This window comes from Maylandia zebra, unplaced genomic scaffold (genome assembly GCF_041146795.1).
Source record: "Maylandia zebra isolate NMK-2024a unplaced genomic scaffold, Mzebra_GT3a scaffold03, whole genome shotgun sequence".
Classification (NCBI taxonomy): Eukaryota; Metazoa; Chordata; class Actinopteri; order Cichliformes; family Cichlidae; genus Maylandia; species Maylandia zebra.
In genome coordinates, this window is record NW_027490033.1 from 869,223 (window position 1) to 895,866 (window position 26,644).

The 26,644-nt window shown below is 47.6% G+C and overlaps 1 protein-coding gene across 2 annotated transcripts in view; it reads right to left on the reverse strand.

The window, feature by feature from the left end:
- The window catches only part of LOC112432436 (protein NLRC3), a 3,307,575-nt gene that overhangs the window by 795,356 nt on the left and 2,485,575 nt on the right, over nt 1–26,644 (reverse strand). Inside the window, exons 6-8 of one of the 2 annotated variants that reach the window (XM_076881153.1) lie at nt 14,569–14,745; nt 9,736–9,912; nt 8,592–9,060 (exon numbers count right to left, since the gene is read on the reverse strand). The exons of the other annotated variant lie outside the window; for it this stretch is intronic. Of the exons in view, the coding sequence (XP_076737268.1) occupies nt 9,051–9,060; nt 9,736–9,912; nt 14,569–14,745 (364 nt within the window). The 3' untranslated portion in view covers nt 8,592–9,050. Of the gene's footprint in view, nt 1–8,591; nt 9,061–9,735; nt 9,913–14,568; nt 14,746–26,644 lie in introns of those variants that run through there. 2 annotated transcript variants of the gene reach the window in all.

Consider the following 26,644-nt stretch of genomic DNA (forward strand, 5'->3'; position numbering starts at 1 on the left):
GAACAGACTCTTCTGGTTGTTTATGGCCGTGTGCAGAGGATGCCCAGCATTGTCCATAATGTCCATCAGTTTCTTTAATGTCCTTTTCTCTGCCACTGTCACCAGAGTGTCCAGCTTCATGCCGACCACAGAGCTAGCCCTCCTGATCAGTTTCTCCAGCCTGGATGAGTCCCTCTTTGCTGTGCTGCTCCCCCAGCACAGCACAGCATAGAAAAGTACTCCAGCAACCACCGACTGGTAAAACATCCTCAGGAGCTTCCTGCAGATGTTAAAAGACCTCAGCCTCCTGAGGAAGTACAGTCGGCTTTGGGCTTTTTTATACAGGTGCTCTGTGTTGCATGACCAGTCCAGTTTATTGTCCACCCACAGCCCGAGGTACTTGTACTTGTTGACCACCTCCACCTCCTCCCCCTCTATCTGAACTGGCAGTGGACCTTCTCTGGACCTCCCGAAGTCCACAACCAGTTCCTTAGTCTTTGAGGTGTTGAGTTGCAGGTGGTTTGTGTGACTCCATGCGACAAAGTTCCTCACCAGACTTCTGTACTCCTCTTCTTGATCATCCCAGATACACCCCATGATGGCCGTGTCATCTGCAAACTTCTGAATATGGCATAATTCAGAGTTGTAGCAGAAGTCAGAGGTGTACAGGGTGAAGAGAAGAGGGGACAGCACAGTTCCCTGTGGTGCTCCTGTGCTGCTGACCACTGTGTCAGACGTGATGTCCTTCAGCCTGACGTACTGTGGTCTGTCGGTGAGGTAGTCGGAGATCCAAGCCACCAGGCAGGGGTCCACCTCATCCTGTTCAGTTTTTCCTGAAGCATACAGGGCCGGATGGTATTAAAGGCACTGGAAAAGTCAAGAAACAGGATCCTGACCGTGCCTTTTCCCCCATCCAGGTGTGAGTGGGCTCTGTGTAGGAGGTACAGGATGGCATCCTCCACTCCGACACCCACCTTGTATGCAAACTGTAGTGGGTCCTGGGCATGTTGTACCTGTGGTCGGAGGAGGTTGAGGAAGAGCCGCTCTAGAGTCTTCATAAGATGTGACGTCAGTGCCACCGGTCGGAAGTCATTCAGCTCATTGGGCCGGTTCTTTTTGGGGACCGGGACGATGCAGGATGTCTTCCATAGGGCGGGCACTCTCCCCAGTCGCAGACTGAGGTTGAAGACTCGTTGTAGCGGCTCCCCAAGTTCAGCAGCACACGCCTTAAGCATCCTAGGACACACCTTGTCTGGGCCTGCTGCCTTTCTGGGGCGAAGCTTCCTCAGTTGTCTCCTGACCTGATCCACTGTGACACTGGGAGATGTTTGGGAGGAGGGGAGGGGGGGAGATGTCTTGCTGCTGAGAGAGGGATTGGAGGAGGGGGGTGTCATGGTGTCAGGAAGGGGGGGAAGCGAGGGAGGCAGGAGAGTGGGGAGAGGACTCTGTAGTGAAGGTGAGGGTGAGGGTGGGGGGGTTGTGGGCTGGTCAAACCTGTTGAAGAAGTTGTTGAGTTCGTTTGCCTTCTCCACAGTCCCCCCCACTGTGCTTTTCTTGGTGTTGTGGCCTGTGATGGTTTTCACACCATTCCAGACCTCCCTCATATTGTTCCTCTCCAACTTCTGCTCCACCTTCCTCCTGTAGGTGTCCTTTGCTTCCCTCAGGCAGCGTTTCACCTCCCGCTGTGCTGCTTTCATCTCCTCCTTCACTTTGCTCCTGAAAGCCTTCTTCTTCATGTTGAGGACAGCTTTGACTTCCTGTGTTACCCACGGTTTGTTATTAGGATAACACCGTACCGTCTTAGCAGGGGCGACTGTGTCCACACAAAAGTTGAGGTAGTCTGTAAGACAGTGTGTCGCCCCCTCTATATCCTCACCATGTGGGCTCAGGAGCACATCCCAGTCTGTGGTGTCATAGCAGTCTCTCAGAGCATCCTCCTTTTCTGGGGTCCATCTCCGGATGGAGCGCGTTGTGACAGGCTGCCTTTGGACGAGGGGTGTGTATTGTGGCTGTAGGTAAACCAGGTTGTGGTCTGACTTCCCTAGTGGGGGGAGGGGGGTGGCTCTGTATGCATCTCTCACATTAGCATACAGTAGGTCAATTGTCCTGTTGCTCCTTGTGGGACAATTCACAAACTGGTGAAAAGCAGCCAGAGTAGAATCCAGTGTGGCATGGTTAAAGTCTCCAGATATAATAATGAAAGCCTCGGGGTTTTGTGTCTGAAGTCTTGCTGTGACTGTGTGTATTTTCTCACAGGCAGCTGTTGCGTCGGCCCTCGGAGGGATGTAAACACACACACAGATCACATGACTGAACTCCCGAGGTAGATAATATGGCCGCAAGCTAACAGCTAGCAGCTCCAGGTCCGGACGGCATACCGAAACTTTAACGGAGACGTGTCCAGGGTTACAGTATCTGTTGTTAACGTAGACAATGAGTCCCCCACCTCTGCTTTTTCCGCTGGCCTGCGTGTCCCTATCGGCTCTCACAGATGTGAAACCGCATAGGTCTACGTTAGCCTGCGGCGTTAGCTCGGTTTATTCTATGTTTTCCCCAGCCCGTTATGTCTGCGTTCTCCCCGTGCTCTCTCTCCTCCTGTTTGAACCTCTGTGTACTTCCTGCTTTACTTTGCCCATCTCCCATCAGTGTTACGTTCACTCCTGCCGTGTCTTGTTATGATTATCAGTGTCACCTGTGTTCCCCGTGTGCATCCACTTCCCCTGATCATCCCTCATGTGTATTTAGTCTCTGTGTTTCGTACAGTCTGTGTCGCGTCGTCTGTGTTCCCACCCTCCGTGTTTCCATGCCCGGTCTATTGTATTCCAAGTCATAGCCTTACCTTAGTTTATTCCCAGTTTAGGTTTCTGTTTAGTTATTGCTCTTGTGCTGCCCTTATTCTGGTTTGCTTCTTTTGTATTCATCAGCCACAATAAAAGGCTCGCTTTTGTTTAAGTCCACTTCCTTATCACTCGTGTCTGCACCTGAGTCCTCCACGCACTCTCCACTCGGTCCGTCACAGCGGGATTGGCGGCCGTGGACGCCATTATGTTGCGGGAGCCGCGGTTGCGACAGCTCCCCCGCCTCGTCGAGGCATTTGACTCCCTGGGCCCCCTGAAGGAGGAGCTTCGTGCCTGTGCGCTGGCCCAGAGGGTCCTGGATGCCGCCTCAGCACCCACACCTCCACCCCGTAAACGGGTGTCGGCGCCGCTGCCTCATGAGCCAGAGGCTGCGACAGGGGGAACGCTGAGGCCCACTTCCACTCAGCCATCGCCTCACCGTGGATCGGCTTCCTCGTTTCCGCCACCGTCATGCTGCACTAACCGGCACACGGAGGCGGTGGAGGCCATAGACTTCAGGGACGATGAGCGTCAGCAGGTGTTACGGGCTTATCGGGAGGACGAGCTCCGGTGGAAACCCTGGCTCATCCCAGAGGAGGAACTCTCACCTGCTGCACCGCCTACCAGCCGCTCGCCGTCTCCAACCCGCTCAGACTTCGCTTCCCCTGCCTCGCCGTTAGCGAGGATATGGGCAGAGGAGGATGTTGCCGCTACGCCACCCTCTGCAGTGGTGGCATCAGCGCCCATCGCGCCAGCTACCAGAAGGGGGCGGCGCCGGCGCTGCCGTTGCACCGCACTAACTCCGGTGAGTGACTGCGTTTTTGCGCCTCACGTCCCTTCTATGAAGCAGAGTGAGATGAGTGTTGATTTGCCGGGACCGGAGACTATAACGGAATTGGGCTCCAGAGCTGAAAGAACTGTGTGTAACTGTTTTGAAGGAGCACACAACGAAACCACAGACCATGTTCTTGTCTCTGTGGAATCCAGGACTTTTTCTAGCGTTGCTCTCATAGTCGTACCACATGAAGCCCAGGTTCATGAGACAGCGAAAGGGGTTCACACGTCGGCTGTTCAGTTTGCTTCTGAGCCTGCTAGGAATGGCGTGAGCTTTCTCTCCGCCTCAGACTGCTTTCTGCCCCGGCCGCCTATCTCCGCTGGAGGGTCCGAGGGGCCTGTCCAGCCTCCTGTCTCCGCTGGAGGGTCCGAGGAGCCCGTCCAGCCTCCTGTCTCCGCTGGAGGGTCCGAGGGGCCCGTTCAGCCTCCTGTCTCCGCTGGAGGGTCCGAGGGGCCCGTCCAGCCTCACGCCTCGTCAGCTGGAGGGTCCGAGGGGCCCGTTCAGCCTCCTGTCTCCGCTGGAGGGTCCGAGGGGCCCGTTCAGCCTCCTGTCTCCGCTGGAGGGTCCGAGGGGCCCGTTCAGCAACCTTCCTCGTCAGCTGGGGGTTCAGGAGAACCGCACCAGCCTCATGCCACGTCTGCTGAGGGGCCCGAGCCGCCCGTCCAGCACCATGCCACCTCAGCTGGAGGGCCCGAGGAGCCCATCCAGCCACCTTCTGCTTCTGCTCCTCCTAGTCCAGCTCCAGCCTGTGCTTCGCCTGCTGCAGCTCCAGCCTGTGCTTCGCCTGCTGCAGCTCCAGCCTGTGCTTCGCCTGCCGCGGCTTCATCAGAGTCTTCGTCAGCCGCAGCTCCAGCCTGTGCTTCGCCTGCCGCGGCTTCATCAGAGTCTTCGTCAGCCGCAGCTCCAGCCTCAGAGTCTTCGTCAGCCGCAGCTCCAGCCTCAGAGTCTTCGTCAGCCGCAGCTCCAGCCTCAGAGTCTTTGTCTGCTGCAGCCTCAGAGTCTTTGTCTGCTGCAGCCTCAGAGTCTTCGTCTGCTGCAGCCTCAGAGTCTTCAGCCTGTGCTTCGTCTGGTCCTGTGCCCACCGGGCCTCGGCCAGTACGCCTGACACTGGAGACCCGCCGCTGCCTTGCGCACTGCCGGCCCCCTGAACTGCTCCGCCTTCGCCGCCGCCGCTGCCTTGCGCACTGCCGGCCCCCTGAACTGCTCCGCCTTCGCCGCCGCCGCTGCCTTGCGCACTGCCGGCCCCCTGAACTGCTCCGCCTTCGCCGCCGCCGCTGCCTTCCGCGCACTGCCGGCCTCCGGATCTGTTCTGTCACCGTGGCCACCTTTCCCGTGGCCGGCCTCCGGAACGGTTGGACTGGACTTTTGTGTTGTCGCCTCTCGGGTTGGCCTTCGGGCCTCTTTGGACATTCGCCTTCCTGTTCTGGACTCTTTTGTGTATTTGTGGACTCAGTTTTGTTCTCGTGCTCCTTGTTTTTGGTTCGTTTTGTTCCCTCCGTCCTGGTCCCCCGCCTCCCGCCCTGGGTGGGGTGTTTTCTGTTTCGCTTGTGTTTTGTTTCTCGGGTTTGGGCTGTCGGGAGCCAGCCCTTTAGGGGGGGGTGGTGTCATGGTCCTGGGCCATGTGGGCCCAGTATTCTTAGTTTTCATGTATCTTTGTATTTTGTTCTTTATTTAGGCCATGCTTCCTGGGTTGATCTGTTACGTTGTTCCTTATGTGTTTTCCCTTCGTGACTCTTACCCCCTGTGTGCCCCTCTGTGTATTTATGAGCCCTCGTCTCTCTTTGTGCTTTATTCTATGTTTTCCCCAGCCCGTTATGTCTGCGTTCTCCCCGTGCTCTCTCTCCTCCTGTTTGAACCTCTGTGTACTTCCTGCTTTACTTTGCCCATCTCCCATCAGTGTTACGTTCACTCCTGCCGTGTCTTGTTATGATTATCAGTGTCACCTGTGTTCCCCGTGTGCATCCACTTCCCCTGATCATCCCTCATGTGTATTTAGTCTCTGCGTTTCGTACAGTCTGTGTCGCGTCGTCTGTGTTCCCACCCTCCGTGTTTCCATGCCCGGTCTATTGTATTCCAAGTCATAGCCTTACCTTAGTTTATTCCCAGTTTAGGTTTCTGTTTAGTTATTGCTCTTGTGCTGCCCTTATTCTGGTTTGCTTCTTTTGTATTCATCAGCCACAATAAAAGGCTCGCTTTTGTTTAAGTCCACTTCCTTATCACTCGTGTCTGCACCTGAGTCCTCCACGCACTCTCCACTCGATCCGTCACAGCGGACCGTGACACTATGAGCATCATTCATTATTCTCCTCCAGTAATTAAGGTTAGGATATGTATTTTTTTTATTCCAATCCATTCTTCTTTGGCAGCATTTAAATAACCTTGATCAGAATTGATGGTTTTGTTACAGACTTTTCAAAAAAGTGTTTTGCTTTTCTTTCACAAATGTGGGATTAAATTGTTAAAAAGTACAAAACAGTGATGTCATGTTTTGTGACGAGGACCCAGACACAGAGAGACTTGATGGATTTAATAATCTTTTGATTTAATAAAGAAATTTGCAGACTTGCACAGAGATGGTAAAATTATGATGACCGATAAAGGAGGCGAAGACAACAGACGATGAGGACAGGGAGGATGCAGGGACCGACAGAGACGGGGAAGAAGTCTCATTGTGACGAGTAAAGTGTATCTTGGCTGGCTGGGCAGCTCTCTGGGTGCTCAGCCCCCCGAAGCTCTGATCCTAGAATCCTCCCTGAATTGTGTTAATACAGTATGTCAACATGAAAGCATAACTGTACAGGGTGGGCCAGTTATATGGATACACCGTAATAACATAGGAATGGTTGGTGATGTTAAAGTCCTGTTTGTGGCACATTAGTATATGTGAGGGGGCAAACTCCTCAAGTTCGGTGGTGACCATGGTGGCCATGTAGAAGTCGGCCATCTGATACCAAATGATACCAAAGAAGGCAAAGTAAATAATTTTTAAAGGTAAATGTAGAGGAAACATCAAAAGTTGTCACGGCTGGGGCAGCAGTCGTGTGGTGGAGTGAATGAGGACCAAGATGCAGACGGCGGTGGAGATGCGAGTGGAGATTTATTTACAGTGAAAATAACAAAGGTGAGGGAAGAAGCGAACATCAACCTAAACTGGGAAGAACTAACAGACAAAGCAGAAAACATGAGGGCAGCAGGGAAACACAGAGATGACACGAAGAAGGAAGAGAGACGTGGAGAAACACCGATGGACACGGAGACTTTTCACCTGTTCCTTTTGTTTGAAGTGGCCGAACTTGGCCACAGTAGGACGTGGTCTCCCGGTCGCAGCCCGCATGGGGCCGATGCGATGCACTCTATCAAAGGCGATGTTCTTCACCGTGTCCTCCAGCAGCTTCAGGTGGGTTTTGATGAAGGTTTTGCACTCTGAGCCTTCTTCATCACAAGATCCTGGAAGCACTGATCAATGTAATCTTGGAGAGCCTCTAAACTCTCCCCGTTGTTCTCCAGGGTGTTGGAGATGATTTAGACAAATATTGTTAGTTAGAAGACTATTGATAAGTGTATTTGGTAATACTGAAGCTTAAAGGAATTTGTTCAATTCTAAACTACCATTCGCTTTAATTTTCCGCCAAAATCTCCGGCGTCTGACGTCAGTTACAACATGAGTCGCTTACCTCTGTCACTCTGAAGTCACATTGAGTTTTCCTCACTGACTGTTTTAGACAGGATTGTGGGAGCAACACAAAAAGCAGCTTCAGCTGGAAACACACAGTTTAGTGTCTTTGCTGCTCGCTTTAAGTCACAATAAACAGGAAACTCATTGTGTCTCATGTCAGAATCACTCATATACAGGAAAGGAAGAGGCGGAGCTTATTTCCTGCAGGGAGAGGTTAGCAGTCTGTGTCTTTCTCATTTCTGACTCCTAAAGAGCTGAAAAACACAGGCTGTTATTGGCTGGCTGACACTGGGATTAATGTCCTTGAAGCCAGCAGTCTTTAATGTCCAGGTTCAGAACGGGCAGGTGAAAAACAGTCCTTTATGTCCTCTGATGTTCAATAAACTGTCCTGATTACTGAGGGAGCAGAGAAAGTGTCTCCATCACTCACCACAGCTGGATGCTCTGAAATCCTGGAATCCAGCTGTGGAGAGGAGCGCCGGCGGCGTGGACGCAGTTTAGTAATCAGGGAACGGGAGACAGGAGGGAAACACAGCTGGGACCAATTACACACACGAGACAGGAAACAGTAACACAGGACTGTCAAAGTAAAACAGGAAATATAACACAGAGTCCAAAGTAAGGAGACGTGGGACACAGTGAAGACACAGAAACAGAAACCAGAACTATAATCACAAAACAAACTCAGAAACATAAAGAGTGAATCAGCTGATTCAGTGTTTGTGACAAAAACATGGATCCTGGTTAATAACTTTTATTTGTTTGTTTCTGTATTATTTTGTGTATCGTTCTTATGAGCTGTTGTTTTGTCAGTGAAATATTATTTCATTGTTTTAAGCTTTTTGTTGACTTTGAAGTGCTTAAGTTGATATTTTTGAACATTTAATTTGTTCGATTATTGTCGAGTCGATAAAACTGTCAAACGCACAGCTGCTTCCAGCACGGCCGGAGGAGAGGTGGCCGAGCAGACGCACAACACACACAGCTCACAGGTTTGCATTTCTAGATATTGCAGATGTTGCAGAAATTGAGAGTAAAGAACTCAGAGATCCAGCGCTGTCTCCTGCCCCTTATTTATACACCACAACACAACGACAGGCGTAACTCACACAAACGGGTAACATGAGGCTCAGATGCTTTGGACGTGTTCACATATACTGGACACAGAATGATGAAGATGGAGCTGCAGGAAGGAGGAAAAGAGGAAAAACACAGAAAAGATTCACAGATGTGGTGAAAAAGGACACGACAGCTTCTGTTTGTTAGTTTGGTTTTTCTTTATTTGGTAAAGATTCAGAAATAAAGAGAAGATCACATGTTTGAATATTATATTAACGTTCTGTAATTACAACAAGTTGTAAAATCTTTCCAGAGTGAGACAGAGACTGTGCAGAGACTGTAGAAGGACAGAGCAGCAGCAGAGCAGTCCAGATACACTGATGATCCTCTGTCAGATCCAGAGGGACACACAGGGCTGATGCTGGACTCTACATTGTGTCTGACAGTGGAGCTGTTCTCAGAGCAGTTCACTCTGCAGCACTGACAGTCATCTGCACTTCATTCCTCTGTCAGTCACTGCTGGATGAAGCTCTCCTCTCCACCTCCCAGTAACATGGCCCAGTCAGAGCGTCTCTACACACAAGCTGCTGCTGCTTCAACCTCTCTGGATCATCAGGACACAGCTGCTCCTCTCTCAGCACACACACCGTCCTGTTTACCATCATCACATCCTCCTGCAGAGAGAAGGAGGAAGAGCAGAGGAGATAAACGAGTGTTTCCAGAGACTCTTCATCAGCTGTCAGTCAGTGATGCAGCACATCCAGTATAAAGAGCAGCAGGGACGTCAGTGCTGGGACTGTACTAGGACTCATTGTTGCTTCACTTTTTCTAATCTTTGGATTTTTATTGAAGTTGCTGAAAATGTTTTTCCCTCCTAGTTTGAGTTTGGACTTTCATTCATTAGAAGAACCTTGGTGTGTCCACTCTGAGCTCTGTAGGAACCCCAACAACAAGCCCAACAATCCAGATGGACGGTTCCAGCTGTTAACTGGAGGAATTCCATCCAAACATCTGCTCTCACTAAATTCTTCCTCACCTACAGACTGTGTTCTTCACTGCTTTAAACTTGGAAATCAATGCAGTCATTGGTCTGCGTGCTGCTTTGTTCAGAGAGCTGATTGGCTGTTGACAGTGTTTGATCAGAGCGTGTCAGCCGTTACTATGGTGACCATAAAGGTGAGAAACAGGAAGTGTTTGTGTCCAATCCTGAAGCCTGTCACCGTTCTCCTCTCACAGCTTCACTGAGAAGCTGCAGCTTTACAGGAAACACTGGATCTTTGTTTCATACTGACTGTGTTTAGTACAATACTGCTGACAGCACCACCCACTCACTCCATCACTCTACTGACCTCAGAGTCTCCAGTCTGTAGTCTGGACTCTGCTGAAGATCAGACAGCTGCTTCACATCTGGATCCTTCAGTTTGTCGTTGTATCTCAGGTCCAGCTCTCTCAGATGGGAGGGGTTGGACTTCAGTGCTGCTGCCAGATAATCACAGCTGATCTTTGACAAACCACAGTTCCTCAATCTGTATAAAGAATGAAAGATGTAAGTTTATTAGACAAAGTGCTTGAAATCATTCAGTGTTTCATCATCTGTTCAGAGCTGAAGAAGGTTCAGAATGTAGAAGTTTAGAAAATGGAAACTCCAAACAGCTGAAGCCAACAGGAAGCAGCTTCAAACAGGAAACTGTGCAGAGTTTCAGACTATATGTCCTGATGCAGCCAGTTGGATTTTGGAGATTTGAATCTCTGTTCTGTGACTAAGTCCTTGAATCATTTCTTCCAGTTGGTCCAACAAGACAGACTAAGTATTGGACATGTGTTGTGGCTCCATCAGGGGAGCTTCTAAATGTGATGTGATGGCCCCTCTGGGTCTGTCAGGTCACAGCACTGAAGAGAGCTCAAACTGGGCACACAGTTGTTCCAGTCTGGACCAAAGACTCTATACTGGGACTGAGGGACTGCTTTGACTGCACCCACTGGGACTTTTTAAAGGCTCATGTTCTCACTTAGATCATCGATTTCTACTGACATTTCTTTCTGGGAAAAATGGGGATTACTTTGGAAACAGGAAGTATTTTCCCCAATAAGCAGCCCTGGATTAGTAAATCACTCCAACATGTTCTCAGGCAGAAGAAGCTGTCTTGTTATGAGGGAGAGAAGAAAAAGATTGAGGCACAGAAACCTGTTGAAAGAGAGATAAAGCAGCTAAATTCAGGTGTAAAAGTAAAGCAGAGGATGAGCTGAATAAAGGACACTCAAGGCTGGCTTGGAAAGGAATGAAGTCCATGGTGGGGATGCAGAACAAGGAGCAAAGATGAATGTGATGCTGAATCAGCAGAAGACTTGGACTCATTTGATTCCAGCTTTGATATCATTGATTTCAATGAAGAGCTTTGTGATTGTAGCAAAGGGCTGGTAGCTCTGAGAGTCCCACTGATGAGGTGTTTGTGTGGAAATCTCTTAGTGGGACCAAAGAGAGAAAAAGCCCTGGTCCTGATGCTGTGGGAGGGAAATGATTGAAGTGTGCTGTGAGGAACTGACTGGGAGATTTTCACACATTTTCCAGTCCTCCTTGGAACAACAGGAAGTTCCCAGCATATGGAAACAAAGGTTAAGTGTCCTATGGCACTCAGTGATGATGGTGCTGTGGCCCCACCACCTCCACCTCTTTGTAAAGGAACTAACTGTAATCTGAAGCTTCAAATGGAACTAAGACTTCCTCCACTAGGTGGCAGTGTCTGATGAGAAAGTGTTAGTGGAGCTGGCCTGGAGTCAGAAACAGGAAGATGCAGGATTTGGGCTGAAATGGGCAAAAGTGGTTAGCACTAGTGCCTTAGAGCAAGAAGGTTGTAGGTTGAAGCTTGTTGGTCAGCTGGGCCTTTCTGTGGAGGTTGGATGTTCTCCCACAGTCCAATGAAATGCTGCTTAGGTTCATTGGTGCTTCTACATTGGCTGTAGGTGTGGATGTGAGGGAGTGCTTCTCTGTCGCTCTCTGTTGGCCCTGTGATGGACTGCTCACCTGTGCAGGTGGACCACGCCTCTTGCCCTATGACAGCTAGGGCACAGGCTGCAGCCCTGTGAGCCTAAGCTGAATAAACAGTTAGCAAAAATGATCCATAGATGGCCTGAAATCCCCCAGTTAGCAGTTTGGTAGATAGCTATGACATGCTAATCCCATCCAGCAGCTGTATTCTACCTGTAAGCTGATCCCTGCTGAGCCAAAGCACTTTTTCATATACAAATTACAACCTTTAATAGAAACCTATTGGTCAGCATCTTATTAGCCTGCTGTTAGCTTCATTCCACAGAAAACTGGGAAAAACTAACAGAGTTGATAAAGAATAAAGAGAAATGTGCTGATTTAAAGCCTTTGAAGTGCTTCAGATGATCTCTGTCCACTTCTGTCCACTCATTCATTCATGTAAGCTTTCTAATGCAGCTTTGATCTTCACAGTCTGCTTGATGAAACTCATTCTAACCCTGAATGTCAGAGTGTTCCTCCTTCTCTTTCCCATCATTCATGCTGGCAGTGGAGGAGATTTGGATGTTGGACTGTGTTTTGGATGATGTGTGTATGTTTGTGTTGGACTGCTGTCTGTAAAGCAAACGCACATTTTGCTTTGGATTTCAGTGTCAGACAGACTTTAAGGTGCAATGAAGAGTTTGAGAGTTTCACAGTGAATTTTCCAGTGGAGGATTTTTCTTCTTCTGTGAAGGTTTGAAATGTGAACATTGTTCTGCTGCAGTCAATGGACTAAACCAGAGAAGAAGAAAACAGACTTTACCATGAAGATCCTCAGTGTGGATCAGTATAATATCAGCCTGATGTCTGCAGTTTAGTGTCAGCACAACTTTCACATCATATTCATCTCAGCACAACTAAAACATGCTGACTGACCTCAGAGTTTCAAGTTTACATCCTGGACTCTCCAGGAAACCACACAGATGCTTCACTCCTGGATCCAGCTTGTTGTTGGAGCTCAGGTCCAGCTCTCTCAGATGGGAGGGGTTGGACTTCAGTGCTGCTGCCAGATAATCACAGCTGATCTCTGACAAACCACAGCTCTTCAATCTGTATAAAGAATGAAAGATGTAAGTTTATTAGACAAAGTGCTTGAAATCATTCAGTGTTTCATCATCTGTTCAGAGCTGAAGAAGGTTCAGAATGTAGAAGTTTAGAAAATGGAAACTGCAAACAGCTGAAGCCAACAGGAAGCAGCTTCAAACAAACACAACAAGAGAAAAAACTCTGAATGTTTCACATTAAAGTCGTACATTTCTCATAAAAACAGGACAAAGACTTGAAAAAGTCTTGTTTTTCCTTCCAGGAACCACATGGCTTCACTTTTAAAGGTGAAGTGTGACAGAAATGGACATATTTGAAGTCCAACACCTTTTTCCAGTCACATTATTAAAGCAGACAAACTACAAGCTCATTTTCATTCCAACAAGTCATCTTCTGACCTGGACTAACAACACTGGTCTCTATGTGCAGCTGGCTGTGAGACCAGTGCTCAGGGAGCGTCTACAAAGTGCAACACTGAAAGAACATCACACACTCATTTGCTTCCAGCACTTTCACACAAACATCTACTGTCATTATTGTCACCAAACTCTGTGGATCCTTTATTGCAAATTCAAATGGGATCAAATGGTCAGACAAAAGAGGGTTATGAGGAAATATGATGAAATGTTGTGTATTAGCAGCAACTTATTGAATCTTTTTCCTCAGAAACCAAACAAAATGATTGACAAACATGTTTTTACAAACTCAGTGTTGGACTTGGATCAGCAGGATAAGCTGATGTTTAAAGGCATTTGAGTCTCGCTGTATGAGAGTCCAGTTATTACTCAATATTTATGGATGATGTTCTTTCAGTGTTGCACTTTGTAGACGCTCCCTGAGCCTCACAGCCAGCTGCACATGGACCAGCTGACATTACCCAGCATTAGAGGCGGCTGTAAAAAATTCATGTTCCCATTTAAATGGTTTTAATTTGAATAAAACGATGTTGATTCATTCAATCCTGAATCGATGTTTAATATAAATGTATTTTGCCAGAATCTCAGGTTAAAGCTCACAAACTATTTCAACAAGCAGCAAACAGATAAAACAGTAAATGAGAGCAGCTAAACACACAAAGATGGAAACACAGAGCGTGGATCGTTCACTCGACGGCACGTACACGGACACGCCGTCGGGGCTGAAAGTGGACAGCTCACAGATCCTGAAGCTGCAGGTTTCATCTGTCTCCAACCAAAACTGAGTGAAGCAGCAGCAAAAGAAGATCCAAACTCTGCTTCACGTTTGATCAATATGCTCATGAATTCTCTCTGACTTTGGCTGTTCCTGCCTGCACAGCTCTCTCTCTCTCAGTGTACTCCAAGAACAGCTTCAAACATCTGTTTCTGCATCATTCACTGTTTATTAGCCACCAGTCTGCTGTTGTGTTCAGTGCTGTCGGCCTCTGACAGTAAAGCCTCATTTCTGCTGTTCCATGGAAACTTTTTAAAATGATGACAGATTACAAACTCTCAGCTGTGTCTGTAATCAAACCTCTGTAACTTTGCTTCACTTCAGCAGCATCAGCTCATGTTCACATGTTGCTTCATGGTTTGCTTCAGTTTTTGATCGACTGCAGAATATTTTGAAGGTTATCTGCTATAAAAAGCCAGAAGAGGAAAATCTGCTTCATGTGTTTCTGTTTGATCCTCAGTGACTTTGACACAAAGGCCTCTGCTGTGATGATCACACCTCTGATCAAGTCTCACAGTGTCACAACTGATAAATGATCAGAGTTAGAATATTTCTGACTGTCTGCTGTGTGCCGTGACCTTTGACCTGCTAAAGACCGTCAGCTGTGGATTATTCATTGTTGTGTCTGATACTTAGAACTGTGAGGAAGAAGCTACACAGTTAATCAGGGTCCCCTCTCTCTGAATCAGGAAAGGTGGGCAGGCCGCGTGTGGGCCGCGGGCCATACGTTGAGTATCACTGTTTGAAATGTGAACATTGTTCTGCTGCAGTCAATGGACTAAACCAGAGAAGAAGAAAACAGACTTTACCATGAAGATCCTCAGTGTGGATCAGTATAATATCAGCCTGATGTCTGCAGTTTAGTGTCAGCACAACTTTCACATCATATTCATCTCAGCACAACTAAAACATGCTGACTGACCTCAGAGTTTCAAGTTTACATCCTGGACTCTCCAGGAAACCACACAGATGCTTCACTCCTGGATCCTGCAGCTTGTTGTTGGAGCTCAGGTCCAGCTCTCTCAGATGGGAGGGGTTGGACTTCAGTGCTGCTGCCAGATAATCACAGCTGATCTCTGACAAACCACAGCTCTCCAATCTGTATAAAGAATGAAAGATGTAAGTTTATTAGACAAAGTGCTTGAAATCATTCAGTGTTTCATCATCTGTTCAGAGCTGAAGAAGGTTCAGAATGTAGAAGTTTAGAAAATGGAAACTCCAAACAGCTGAAGCCAACAGGAAGCAGCTTCAAACAAACACAACAAGAGAAAAAACTCTGAATGTTTCACATTAAAGTCATACATTTCTCATAAAAACAGGACAAAGACTTGAAAAAGTCGTGTTTTTCCTTCCAGGAACCACATGGCTTCACTTTTAAAGGTGAAGTGTGAAAGAAATGGACATATTTGAAGTCCAACACCTTTTTCCAGTCACATTATTAAAGCAGACAAACTACAAGCTCATTTTCATTCCAACAAGTCATCTTCTGACCTGGACTAACAACACTGGTCTCTATGTGCAGCTGGCTGTGAGACCAGTGCTCAGGGAGCGTCTACAAAGTGCAACACTGAAAGAACATCACACACTCATTTGCTTCCAGCACTTTCACACAAACATCTACTGTCATTATTGTCACCAAACTCTGTGGATCCTTTATTGCAAATTCAAATGGGATCAAATGGTCAGACAAAAGAGGGTTATGAGGAAATATGATGAAATGTTGTGTATTAGCAGCAACTTATTGAATCATTTTCCTCAGAAACCAAACAAAATGATTGACAAACATGTTTTTACAAACTCAGTGTTGGACTTGGATCAGCAGGATAAGCTGATGTTTAAAGGCATTTGAGTCTCGCTGTATGAGAGTCCAGTTCTTACTCAATATTTATGGATGATGTTCTTTCAGTGTTGCACTTTGTAGACGCTCCCTGAGCCTCACAGCCAGCTGCACATGGACCAGCTGACATTACCCAGCATTAGAGGCGACTGTAAAAAATTCATGTTCCCATTTAAATGGTTTTAATTTGAATAAAATGATGTTGATTCATTCAATCCTGAATCGATGTTTAATATAAATGTATTTTGCCAGAATCTCAGGTTAAAGCTCACAAACTATTTCAACAAGCAGCAAACAGCTAAAACAGTAAATGAGAGCAGCTAAACACACAAAGATGGAAACACAGAGCGTGGATCGTTCACTCGACGGCACGTACACGGACACGTCGTCGGGGCTGAAAGTGGACAGCTCACAGATCCTGAAGCTGCAGGTTTCATCTGTCTCCAACCAAAACTGAGTGAAGCAGCAGCAAAAGAAGATCCAAACTCTGCTTCACGTTTGATAAATATGCTCATGAATTCTCTCTGACTTTGGCTCTTCCTGCCTGCACAGCTCTCTCTCTCTCAGTGTACTCCAAGTGTCACGGACCCAGTTCCAGGGATTCGGGGTCCGTGAGCAGTGTGGACTACTATTGTAGTTGTTGTTATTATTATTATTATTATCATTATTATTGTGGTTATTGTTATTATGGTTGTGTCTGCTGTCCTGTTTTCCGTGTTGGGTTACTGTCAGGTGTTTATGGGTGTGTGCATGTGTGTGAGGGTGCGGTCGTGGCAGGCTCTTTTAGGCCTGGTGGGTGTGGCCCTGCCAGCTGACCGGTCCCACCCAGGAATCCACACACACCTGGCGCCGATCAAGCCTCGTCAGAGGAGCTTCAAAACAGTGTGGCTGAGAGCTCCTCGACGCTGGATCGTTGAGTGACTTCCCGTCAGTCCTTAATCTATGTGCAAAGTTAGTACAAAACCCTAATGGCAGACCTGCACTAACGGCTACCTTTTATGTATCCCCAGGAGGCATTGCGGCAACCAGGAGGCAGCACACAGACGGTACACGGAGAACGGAGACAGAGAACGGAGCACGGGTTAAAGGAGAAGACACGGGACGGGAGTTGGGATCGCACGGGGGATTTATTGTTGTTTGGATTTTCACCCCTGTAAATAAACGCACTGCCTTCAGCGTCAAGTCCTGCATTTTGGGTCCTCATTTCTCACATCCCCACGGTCTGCCAGCCAGACCGTGACAGAACGATCCAGCTTCCATGGACCCAGCGGACTCAACGGAGAGTTTTAGGAGAAAGGTGACAGACAAAGTTTATCGTCTGTGTGACCTGTGGCTGGAAGCGCACGAGGGGAGTTTACGTCGCGCTGTGGAGAAGCGACTGAAAGAGACGCTGTCTTGTTTCCCTTGGGTATGGGATACGCTCTGCCCGATCGTCGTGGACTTCCTAGCTAACACGCTCCACCTCCACTCTCCTACTCAGGCTGCTTTTCTGCCCGACCAGCCGGTGGACCCGCAGCCTGACACGCCGGCCCCGGCATCGTTAAAGAAGCGACGCTTGCGCCGCCGGCGTGCCTCACCGCAGCCAGACTCTAAAACTTTCCAACAGCCGGCTGTGGTGAGTCATATGGACAATTCATCGTCACTCACCTCAACTGTTTACTCTGGGGCTATGTTTATACGGTCAGCTGCCCGTCCGCTTTCAGCTCAGTTACCTGCTCAGCAGCCACCTGTAGCTGTAGCACAGCCAGCTGCCCAGCCGGTAGCCAAAGCGCAGCCAGCGGCCCAGCTGGTCGCCGTACCACAGCCAATCGCCCAGCTAGTAATTCAGCCGTCACCTGCTGAATCATTCCCCGCGACATCTACCTCACCGCCTACCGTTTCATCCTGTTCACCATCCACATCACCCGCTCAACCATCTTCTTCACCTCCGGATCAACAACCGCCTATAGCCGCTCCGCAGCCGGAGGAGCGGCTTGGCGCGGTGGAGCTCAGCGAGCGGGAGGAGCCCGCGTCGCCAGCTGTGGAGCTCAGCGAGCCGGAGGAGCTCAGCATGCCCGAGCAGGAGCTCAGCGAGCGGGGGGAGCCCGCGTCGCCAGCTGTGGAGCTCAGCGAGCCGGAGGAGCCCAGCATGCCCGAGCAGGAGCTCAGCGAGCGGGGGGAGCCCGCGTCGCCAGCTGTGGAGCACAGCGGGCCGGAGGAGCTCAGCATGCCCGAGCAGGAGCTCAGCGAGCGGGGGGAGCCCGCGTCGCCAGCTGTGGAGCTCAGCGAGCCGGAGGAGCCCAGCATGCCGGAGCAGCTCAGCGAGCCGGAGGAGCTCAGCATGTCGGAGCAGCTCAGCGAGCCGGAGGAGTTCGGCATGCCCGAGCAGGAGCTCAGCGAGCGGGGGGAGCCCGCGTCGCCAGCTGTGGAGCACAGCGGGCCGGAGGAGCTCAGCATGTCGGAGCAGCTCAGCGAGCCGGAGGAGCTCAGCATGCCCGAGCGGGAGCTCAGCGAGCCGGAGGAGCTCAGCGTGCCGGAGCAGCTCAGCGAGCCGGAGGAGCTCAGCATGTCGGAGCAGCTCAGCGAGCCGGAGGAGTTCAACATGCCCGAGCGGGGGGAGCCCGCGTCGCCAGCTGTGCAGCTCAGCGAGCCGAAGGAGCACAGCATGCCGGAGCAGCTCGGCGAGCTGGAGCAGCACAGTGAGCCGGAGCAGCTCAGCGAGCGGGGGGAGCCCGCGTTGCCAGCTGTGGAGCACAGCGGGCCGGAGGAGCTCAGCATGTCGGAGCAGCTCAGCGAGCCGGAGGAGCTCAGCATGCCCGAGCGGGAGCTCAGCGAGCCGGAGGAGCTCAGCATGCCCGAGCGGGAGCTCAGCGAGCCGGAGGAGCTCAGCGTGCCGGAGCAGCTCAGCGAGCCGGAGGAGCTCAGCATGCCGGAGCAGCTCGGTGAGCCGGAGCAGCACAGTGAGCCGGAGCAGCTCAGCGAGCCACCCACTGAAGAGCCCGCACCGCTGCTGGCGAACCTCAACGAGCCGGAGGGACCGGCGTTGCCAGCAGAGGAGCTCAGCGAGCCTGGTGAGCCCGCGCTGCCAACGGTGGAGCTCGGAGGTCCGGAGGGATCCGCTGAGCCAGAGCTGGAGGTCGGCGTGCCGGAGGGGCCGCCACGTCCTGCAACCCGTGGCCGCCCGCCGGAGCAGCAACGCCGCCGCCACCGGACCCGTGGCCACCCGCCGGAGCAGCAACGCCGCCGCCACCGGACCCGTGGCCGGCCGCCGGAGCTGTCACACTGCCGCCACCGGACCCGTGGCAGGCCGCCGGAGCTGTCACACTGCCGCCACCGGACCCGTGGCCGCCCGCCGAAGCAGCAACACCGCCGCCACCGGACCCGTGGCCGCCCGCCGGAGCAGCAACGCCGCCGCCACCGGATCCGTGGCCGCGTGTGGGCCGCGGGCCATACGTTGAGTGTCACTGTTTGAAATGTGAACATTGTTCTGCTGCAGTCAATGGACTAAACCAGAGAAGAAGAAAACAGACTTTACCATGAAGATCCTGTCAAATATAATGTTGGGTTATAATATTATTTTATGCCTAATTAAAGATTGTGAATTATTATGTAGTTTTAGTTTGCATTACTTTCCTGAATTAGAAGAAGCTGATAACTATTGCATTTGTTAGACTGATTTGCATTACCTTAGACTGCTGATTTATTGTGAATGAATGATGTTGTTTTATGATGCATTATACTGCTAAGTTATAAGAAATACTGTTCGCAGAAAGTCATCGTCTTATTTGTCTGATTAGAAGAGAACAGAGCATACTGGAGCTTTCTGCTCCATCTCAGCAGGAGCAGATAAAGAGGGAGCCAAGGTCGTAGCTTAGGCGCCGTGAGAGAAGGAATTTGAATGTTTAGGCTTTTATGATAAGGTGGGAGGACCAGAAGCTATAAGAGTTTGAGCAATGCTCCACCATTTTGAGATCTGATGCTGTCTGCATACGGTGTTTATCTCCCACGCGTGTGATCATTAAAATCATTGTTTGACTGAACCCGACCGGACCAGTGTTGTTCTTTTGGTTTTTCATCTTGTCTCCATCCCCAATATTTTGAACACGTAACATTTTGGGGGCTCGTCCGTTGGTATTGGGGTGGAATTTAAAGGTTTGGACGGTCTGAGGTTGTTGAACGGACAGGCACGAGCCAGTGGTCTGATGTGAGTGGGCATAAGCCGGCTTATCTAAAGGTAAGGCACTACCTGTTGAATTATTTCCAAATTGTGCCAAATTGGATATGACAAAATTAAAGTCTACTCACTGAAATTACTGGTAAAGGCTCTGTTTTGATTTTGATGAGGATCCGCGTGTGTCTAATGCAGTTAAAGTTGGTTAAGAATATTAAATGAAGTTGAAAAAGTATGGAAATGCTGGGTTAGAGTCCCAAGGAAATGCTGGGTTAGAGTCCCAAGGAAATGCTGGGTTAGAGTCCCAAGGAATTGAGTTAGAGTCTCAAGTAGTTTGGTAGGGAATTGGCTATGTGTTCTTTAGAAAATTAGGCCAGGGACTGTTCCAGAAGAAACAGAGGCTGGTTAATTGATTACAAAAAAGTTAACTTTCTTCGGTTAGACCCGTTATGATAAATTTCTCACAAAATTGTGTAGGCGAAAATTATTATAGGACGGCACCAGAAGTTGCTAAGAAGCACGCAGCCTGGAGGTTATGCTCCCTCCTGGTCATGGACGCGTGGCCTTGACCTGTCGGCGAACAGGGTTAGTTCAGTTTGGCTATTCTGTGGGGTACGGGGCATCTTGAAATTAGCTAGGAGTTAGAGAGACTCCTCACCGTCAGAAACGGTGTTTTGTGCTTTTTTGGGCATGGTTAAATTGAGTTAGGGACTTTAGAAATTAGACCAGGAACTGTTCCAGAAGTAATAGAGGCTGGGAGAATTGGGCGTAAAAAAGTGTAGCTTTCTTCGGTTAGACCTGTTATGGTAAATTTGTCGAAATTTGTTAGGTGCTAATCTGTCAGGCCTGTCAGTGTTTGTATATATATAAGACGTCTTTGTAATTTAAAGTAATAGAGCTTTGGGTGAGATTGTGTGAGACGTGAGTGCTGCGCTGCTGCAGGGCTATTTTTAGAGCGTGTGTGTGAACATGCAAATGAGCTGGCGGATGGGAGGAGAAAGGAGCATTTCCACTTCCTGTTCAGAGTGTGTTTGAGTTTTACGAGCATAAGTTATAATTACTGCTGAAAGTCTGTAAATAAGTTGCTGGTTTTGTTTGTCGTGATAATATAAATGGCTTTTGATTCATTGCTGTGAATATGTGCATATAGAAGAGAGAAATCGTGCATGTGTAAGACCGGCACTTCAGTCGGCAGAGTGAGTGAGTAATAAATACAGCTGTGATTTGTTTCAGCTTTGTGGTGTGAAGTATGTTGGGTTTTAAAACTGAAGTAGAGAGAGGAGTGTGTGTGTCGTCTGCGCTGTAAAGGTGGGCGTGTTGCCTGCTGGTCTATTTATCAGTGATGAAAATGATACAGGTGTGTGTTAGTGTGTTGATACAGGTGGCTACAGGCCTGGACCAACTGCCCCCACAAGCACAGCGGCCGAAGCAAAATTATAGCAATGGAATCCACACTCAGCAAGAATCAGCAGCTGGGAGAGAATTAAAGGAGAAATTAAGAGAAGTTTTTTAACACATAATATTGGGGCCAACAGACTTGTGGAGGTTGGGAAAGCGCCCGGAGCATCACAACAAAAGGTGAAACAAAAACACACACACGCAATGAAGAAGCAGCTTACATTCATGAACACGTGGAGATTTTCCACCAAGGTTAAAGCAGCGAAACTTAGCATACACCTGTTGTTAAATGATAAAGGTTATCCACTACTAACAAATAAACTCTCTGGGTTGCAGGACAATAATTTAACTTCAAAAATAAGGACACTGGTCTGTCCAACTAGTGAAGACATGACAAATTTAGTAAGTAAAAGAGTCAAATTGTGACATGTTTCCTGCTGATTAATTAATACAAGTGATTACTGAATGAAAGAAAACTCCATGTTTGGGGTTTTAAACACAATCTTAAGGATTTTAACATGAACCTGTGTTGTCCTGTCAGCTTGGTGGGTTGATTATATGTTATATATTATATTAGATGGTGAGAAAAAACAAAAAAAGGGGGGGAAGGTTAACACAGGGCTCCCACCACCGATTCTCACCACCTTCTATAGAGGAACTATTGAGAGCATCCTGAGCAGCTGCATCACTATCTGGAAGGAACAGCACTATGCCGAACAGACGAGCTCTACAGAGGGTTGTGCAATCAGCTGAGCCCACCATCCGCTCCGAGCTCCCTGACCTGCACTCAATCTACAGCAGGCGGTGCTGGACCAAGGCCAGGAAGATCGTGAAGGACCTCAGCCATCCCAACAACAGACTGTTCTCTCTGTTGAGGTCAGGAAAGCGATTCTGCTCCCGGAAGACCAACACAGAGACACTGAGGAGGAGCTTCTTCCCGCAGGCGATATGGTCACAAGCAGTTGTCTAAACTGCATATCGTACTGTGTATGGCCGTGTACGTGACAAATAAAAATCTGAACTTGGAAAACGAGGCATTCGCAAAGCCACCAGCATTGTGGCTGATCGGACACACCCCTCTCACACACTCTTCACAATCGTGCCACTTGGAAAAAGACAGCTTCAGCTGACAGAGCTGTGACAAGACGCCCACTGAGCCCAGATGAAAAATGAGGCCGAGCAAAGGAATGCTGACCTTAACAACTCTGCATTAAAACTGTGCAGGACAGTGACGACCAACACGGATAATCGGGCAGCAAAAAGGGCGTGCCAGAGACAAAAGGAGTAACTGAGGTCAGAAGGCACCTCAGAATGGACAAAAACACGAGAGGAAGATGAGCTGAAGGCACAGGTGTCGGGGCTCGGCCAGGAACTGACCTCTGAGAAGAGCCGAACAGCAGAGCAGCAAAAGGCCGTGGAGCAAAGTAAGGAAAACATCAATGGACATCAATCTGACTTGTACGGAAAAGACTCTGAGGTTTCTGCCCTCGGTAGGAGCTCAAGGCATCAGAGCAGACACTAAGCATGGCTCAGGAGGAGCTGTCTGACAATCGAACCCATCAGTCAGGCTTGGAGTCCCAGACACAGGACTTGAAATCAGGCCGGAGCTCGCTGGAGCAGGAGGTCACCAAACCTGACGGAAAAAACGCCAGCAGCATGAAGCCAGCCCTGAAGGAGCTACAGAAGCAAAAGGGTCAAGTTAAGGAGGAGCGGAACGAGGAGAAGATGCAGGATACTGGAGAAATGGACTGCCTTAATTGGGGCCAGAACCAGTATGGACAGAACTTTGAGCAGCAGCATCAATGGATGCAAACAGACTGAGATGGAGGGGGGGCAGGATCCCAGGGCACGCTTCAGGCTGCAGTTTACCCAGAACACCAGAACAAGAAAGTGATGAACACAAACACCCACACAAACACACACATCTACATGCACTGATTCAGAACGAAGAGAAACACACACATGAACACATATGCACTCATTGATTGAGTGAGAAATGACGCATACACACACGCTGATGCAATGAAGAATGCTTTACTAACAAATGCTGCACACAAACATGCGAATACAGAATCGGTTACAACAACAAGAAGCCATTGATTGTTTATTGGTTAAATGCATTTCATGTCACCCAGAGTGCGTTTGTGTAGATTTGGGGGACAAGGTCTAAGGCGGTTATGTTATGAAAACAATGTCTGTGCGTGATGTCTGTTTATGGCTTAATTATACATGAATGTAAGTGTAAATGGTTATTTGTTTCTATCTGATAACCTATCACTTCAGGGTTGTTTCCCAGCCCTGCTGTAACCAGGATAAAGATAGGAGGATAGTAGTTGTTGTAGACCCCTTCAATTTTTATGGTAACCAGGATCTAGACTTTGTTGAACCACATGCAATGTGAAGACCACATGTAGTATTTAAGTGACCAAGTAGTATTTGGATAAAAGTTGTTGAATGGTGTTGAAATAAAATGACAGAATTGTGAAGGATTACAATATTCCAAGAGTCCAACTGACTCTATCGGAATATGTTTCAATAGTGTTTATGAACACAAAAGGCACAAGTTTATTGAATATGAGAAGGTTGTGTTGAGTTACTTCAGTTGTTTAAGTTTCTACCAAAGCAAAACATTTGTGTGTAGCCCGTGTCCTCTATTGAATCGAGTAAGTCTGACATGTTTTTGTCAGCGCAAAAAAAGAGTTACGGTATCTGTGCTCCTACACAGTATTGTCCCGCGAGGGAGAAAAACTTTCTGGTGAACTTTTGGTTGATTTTTGGGTTTTGCTTGACACTAGGTTGATTTTATCAGTGAGGTTTGGATTGTTTTCTTTCTCTAAGAGAGAGAAAGATGGTTTATGCTTGGACGTGTTTTGCAATGAGCCCCAGTATTTATTACTATATGAGTATTTTATTGGTTACGTTTGTTTTTGTTTTTGTTACAGTGCACTGAAACAAGAACATCTGAGAGGTGTGATCCACCGGTGGTGATATTTTGGTATCTTGTGAGTTCCTGATTTAACATATCAGCTCTTTAATCCAGGCCTGAGAGATTGAACTTTAAAGCGCTATAAAATATTCTTTCTGAAAGCAGTCGCAAAGTGTTTTCTCCATGATTATAATGGGCTTGGGAGAAATTCACTTATATGGGACATTGAACCACATGAGAAGTCCTGACCCTAAAAGGATTGCAGCGAGTCAATCCAGTTCAAAAACAAGGAAGTGTTTTCCTTTAAAATGATGACGTCATCTTGCTGGTGATGGAGGCTTGAATAAGTTGCGCGTGAGACTCGATTATCAGCAACAACTGGTATGAATGTGTGTGAAAGTATGCATGTGATGGACTGACGACTAAAAGTTTTAACTGACCTGATACTGAGACAAAAACGATACTGACTTTAGAGTTAGTAAAAACGTCTACAAACAATTCCCCAAACCTGTAAAAGAAGGGTGGATGTTTTGTCTTGCTTTGTTTTGTTTGGCAAAGAACAGAAGGATGATAGAGACGAAGGGGGGAGGCTGTAACTTCACAGGAGTATGAACTGCAGACTTAACCCTTAAGTTGCCAAATCTGGAGTTACTGATGTTTGCATTAAGAAAAATTGTGTTTGAATAACTGTGTTTTAATTAATTATATCATTTATACTGTTGGGAATGTTAAAATGCAAAAGTGAAGAAAAGCTTTGATTTCACTCATGACTGAACATCTTATTATTAATCATTGCGGGCCACTGTAAAGAGTCAATTAACTTTTATAGAGGTTAAAAAAAAAAAATAATAAAATAAAAAAGAATTACAGGGGAATGATAGACTTGTCACACTCAAAATGGAGATATGTAATGATAAGCACTGGGACCTGTCTTTTAGGTCCTTTCATTGAAATAGTCAATAATTTAGAAAAAGTAGACACATAGCCGACAGGGGCATGCGACATGAGGTGGTGCTGCATAAAAATAGGAGCCAAATAAAGAAAAATTATTGTTCTTAGCTTTGAGAAATTCAAATTAAAATGTACCATTGCACTCAGAGGATCAACATGAAATTTAATATATGCTAATTTGGTATAAAGTACATGACTGATGACTGTTCTGTTCTGAGCTTTTGTTTTTACAGCACCCACTTGACCACACCAACAGTTTCTCGCCACCAACAGGGGGTACTTGCAAAGAATAGGGAGGAATTGGACTCAAAACTGGGAAAGGTAAGCCCCAAAAGGGGGTGATAACACCATAACCTTTACTTATTCCTGCTCCAAATTCTCAAAAGTTGACCCCAAACATGAGAAAGTCTTCAAACCTTTAGAGACAGAGTGGAGTTCTAGATAAATGTAATGTGCCAAATCACATGCAAATGGAGCATTTGAATCGATAAGATGGTGAAATAACACACAGTGAAATGTTGATAATGTTGATTATGTTTATTCCAGTGTGCAGACCAAGGTTATTAGTATTAAAGAGAACAAATGAAATAACAAAAACTAGAAGTGGAAAAACATTTGTTTTTCAGTTATATCCTTTGCTAAATTTTGAGTAGTGGCAGTTAATTAAACGACATACATTTACTTTTATATACATGAGTTAGAACATTACCCACAGATCAACTTAACAGTATTCTTTTGCTGTGTTAAAAAGTAGTCAACAAGTTCATATTGAAGTGAAGTTCATATTTGTGCAGATTTTGTTTTTTGGTGATTCTAAGGACGCAGGCTCTGGGTAGAGCCAGTAGTTAAATAGATCTAACATGTCAATTAGATTGATTTCATTCCCTAATACAGGATGACAGCACTGGAGGTCTCATGCTTTCTAAGATATGAGGTCACTAACCTTTTAATTTTCTAGCTCCGTTGGTTTTAGACACATGGGAATGTGTCAAAAAAGGGGGGGAATTGAGTATTAACATTAATCAAGGATTATGGGAACATTCCTATGACTTCATTTGTGTTTTAATTACTTTGGTGAATTTAAGCTAAAAGTGACCCTAAAGGTTTTATAAATCATTTTTCATCATTGAATCATTGAAATGAACTGAATTTTTTTTGGGGGGGGCAAATGCTGGGATTATGAATGGCTAATTTGTTTTTGATGCCTTTTGTTAAAATGAGTGGTTCTAATAATTTTCTTACACACCTTGCAAATGTGCTTATAATGAGTTGGCACTCGGTCTTTTGAAGGTCATAAGCTTCGTTCGGCGTGATGGTCCGGATTGATAAAGTGTAGGGAAATGCCTTGAGTGCAGAGGGCTAAATGCAAACACGCTTACACATACATAGAATATGATTAGAATAAGTCCCTGGGACATTCTCAGTGTTCTACATCAATTCTGAATCACTGGAAGGTCAATAGATAACAACATTAGATTATTAGGGCTAGGCAGGGAGGTGTTTTGGTTTTCTGTCTCTTACAGAGAAAGGAACGGACACCAGACGAGGTCACAGATATACGAGGATCCTTTGCAGCGGAGACAGACACAGTGATGGCCGAGATACCAACTGGGTCCAAGTGTCATGGCGTTTTGGCTCCGATTAGGCACCTGAAAGGATGGATCCCATAAACACAGCGATAACCATGAAGGGGTTGGCGGAAATCCAGGAACACCAAACCAACGAGGTTCGAGAGG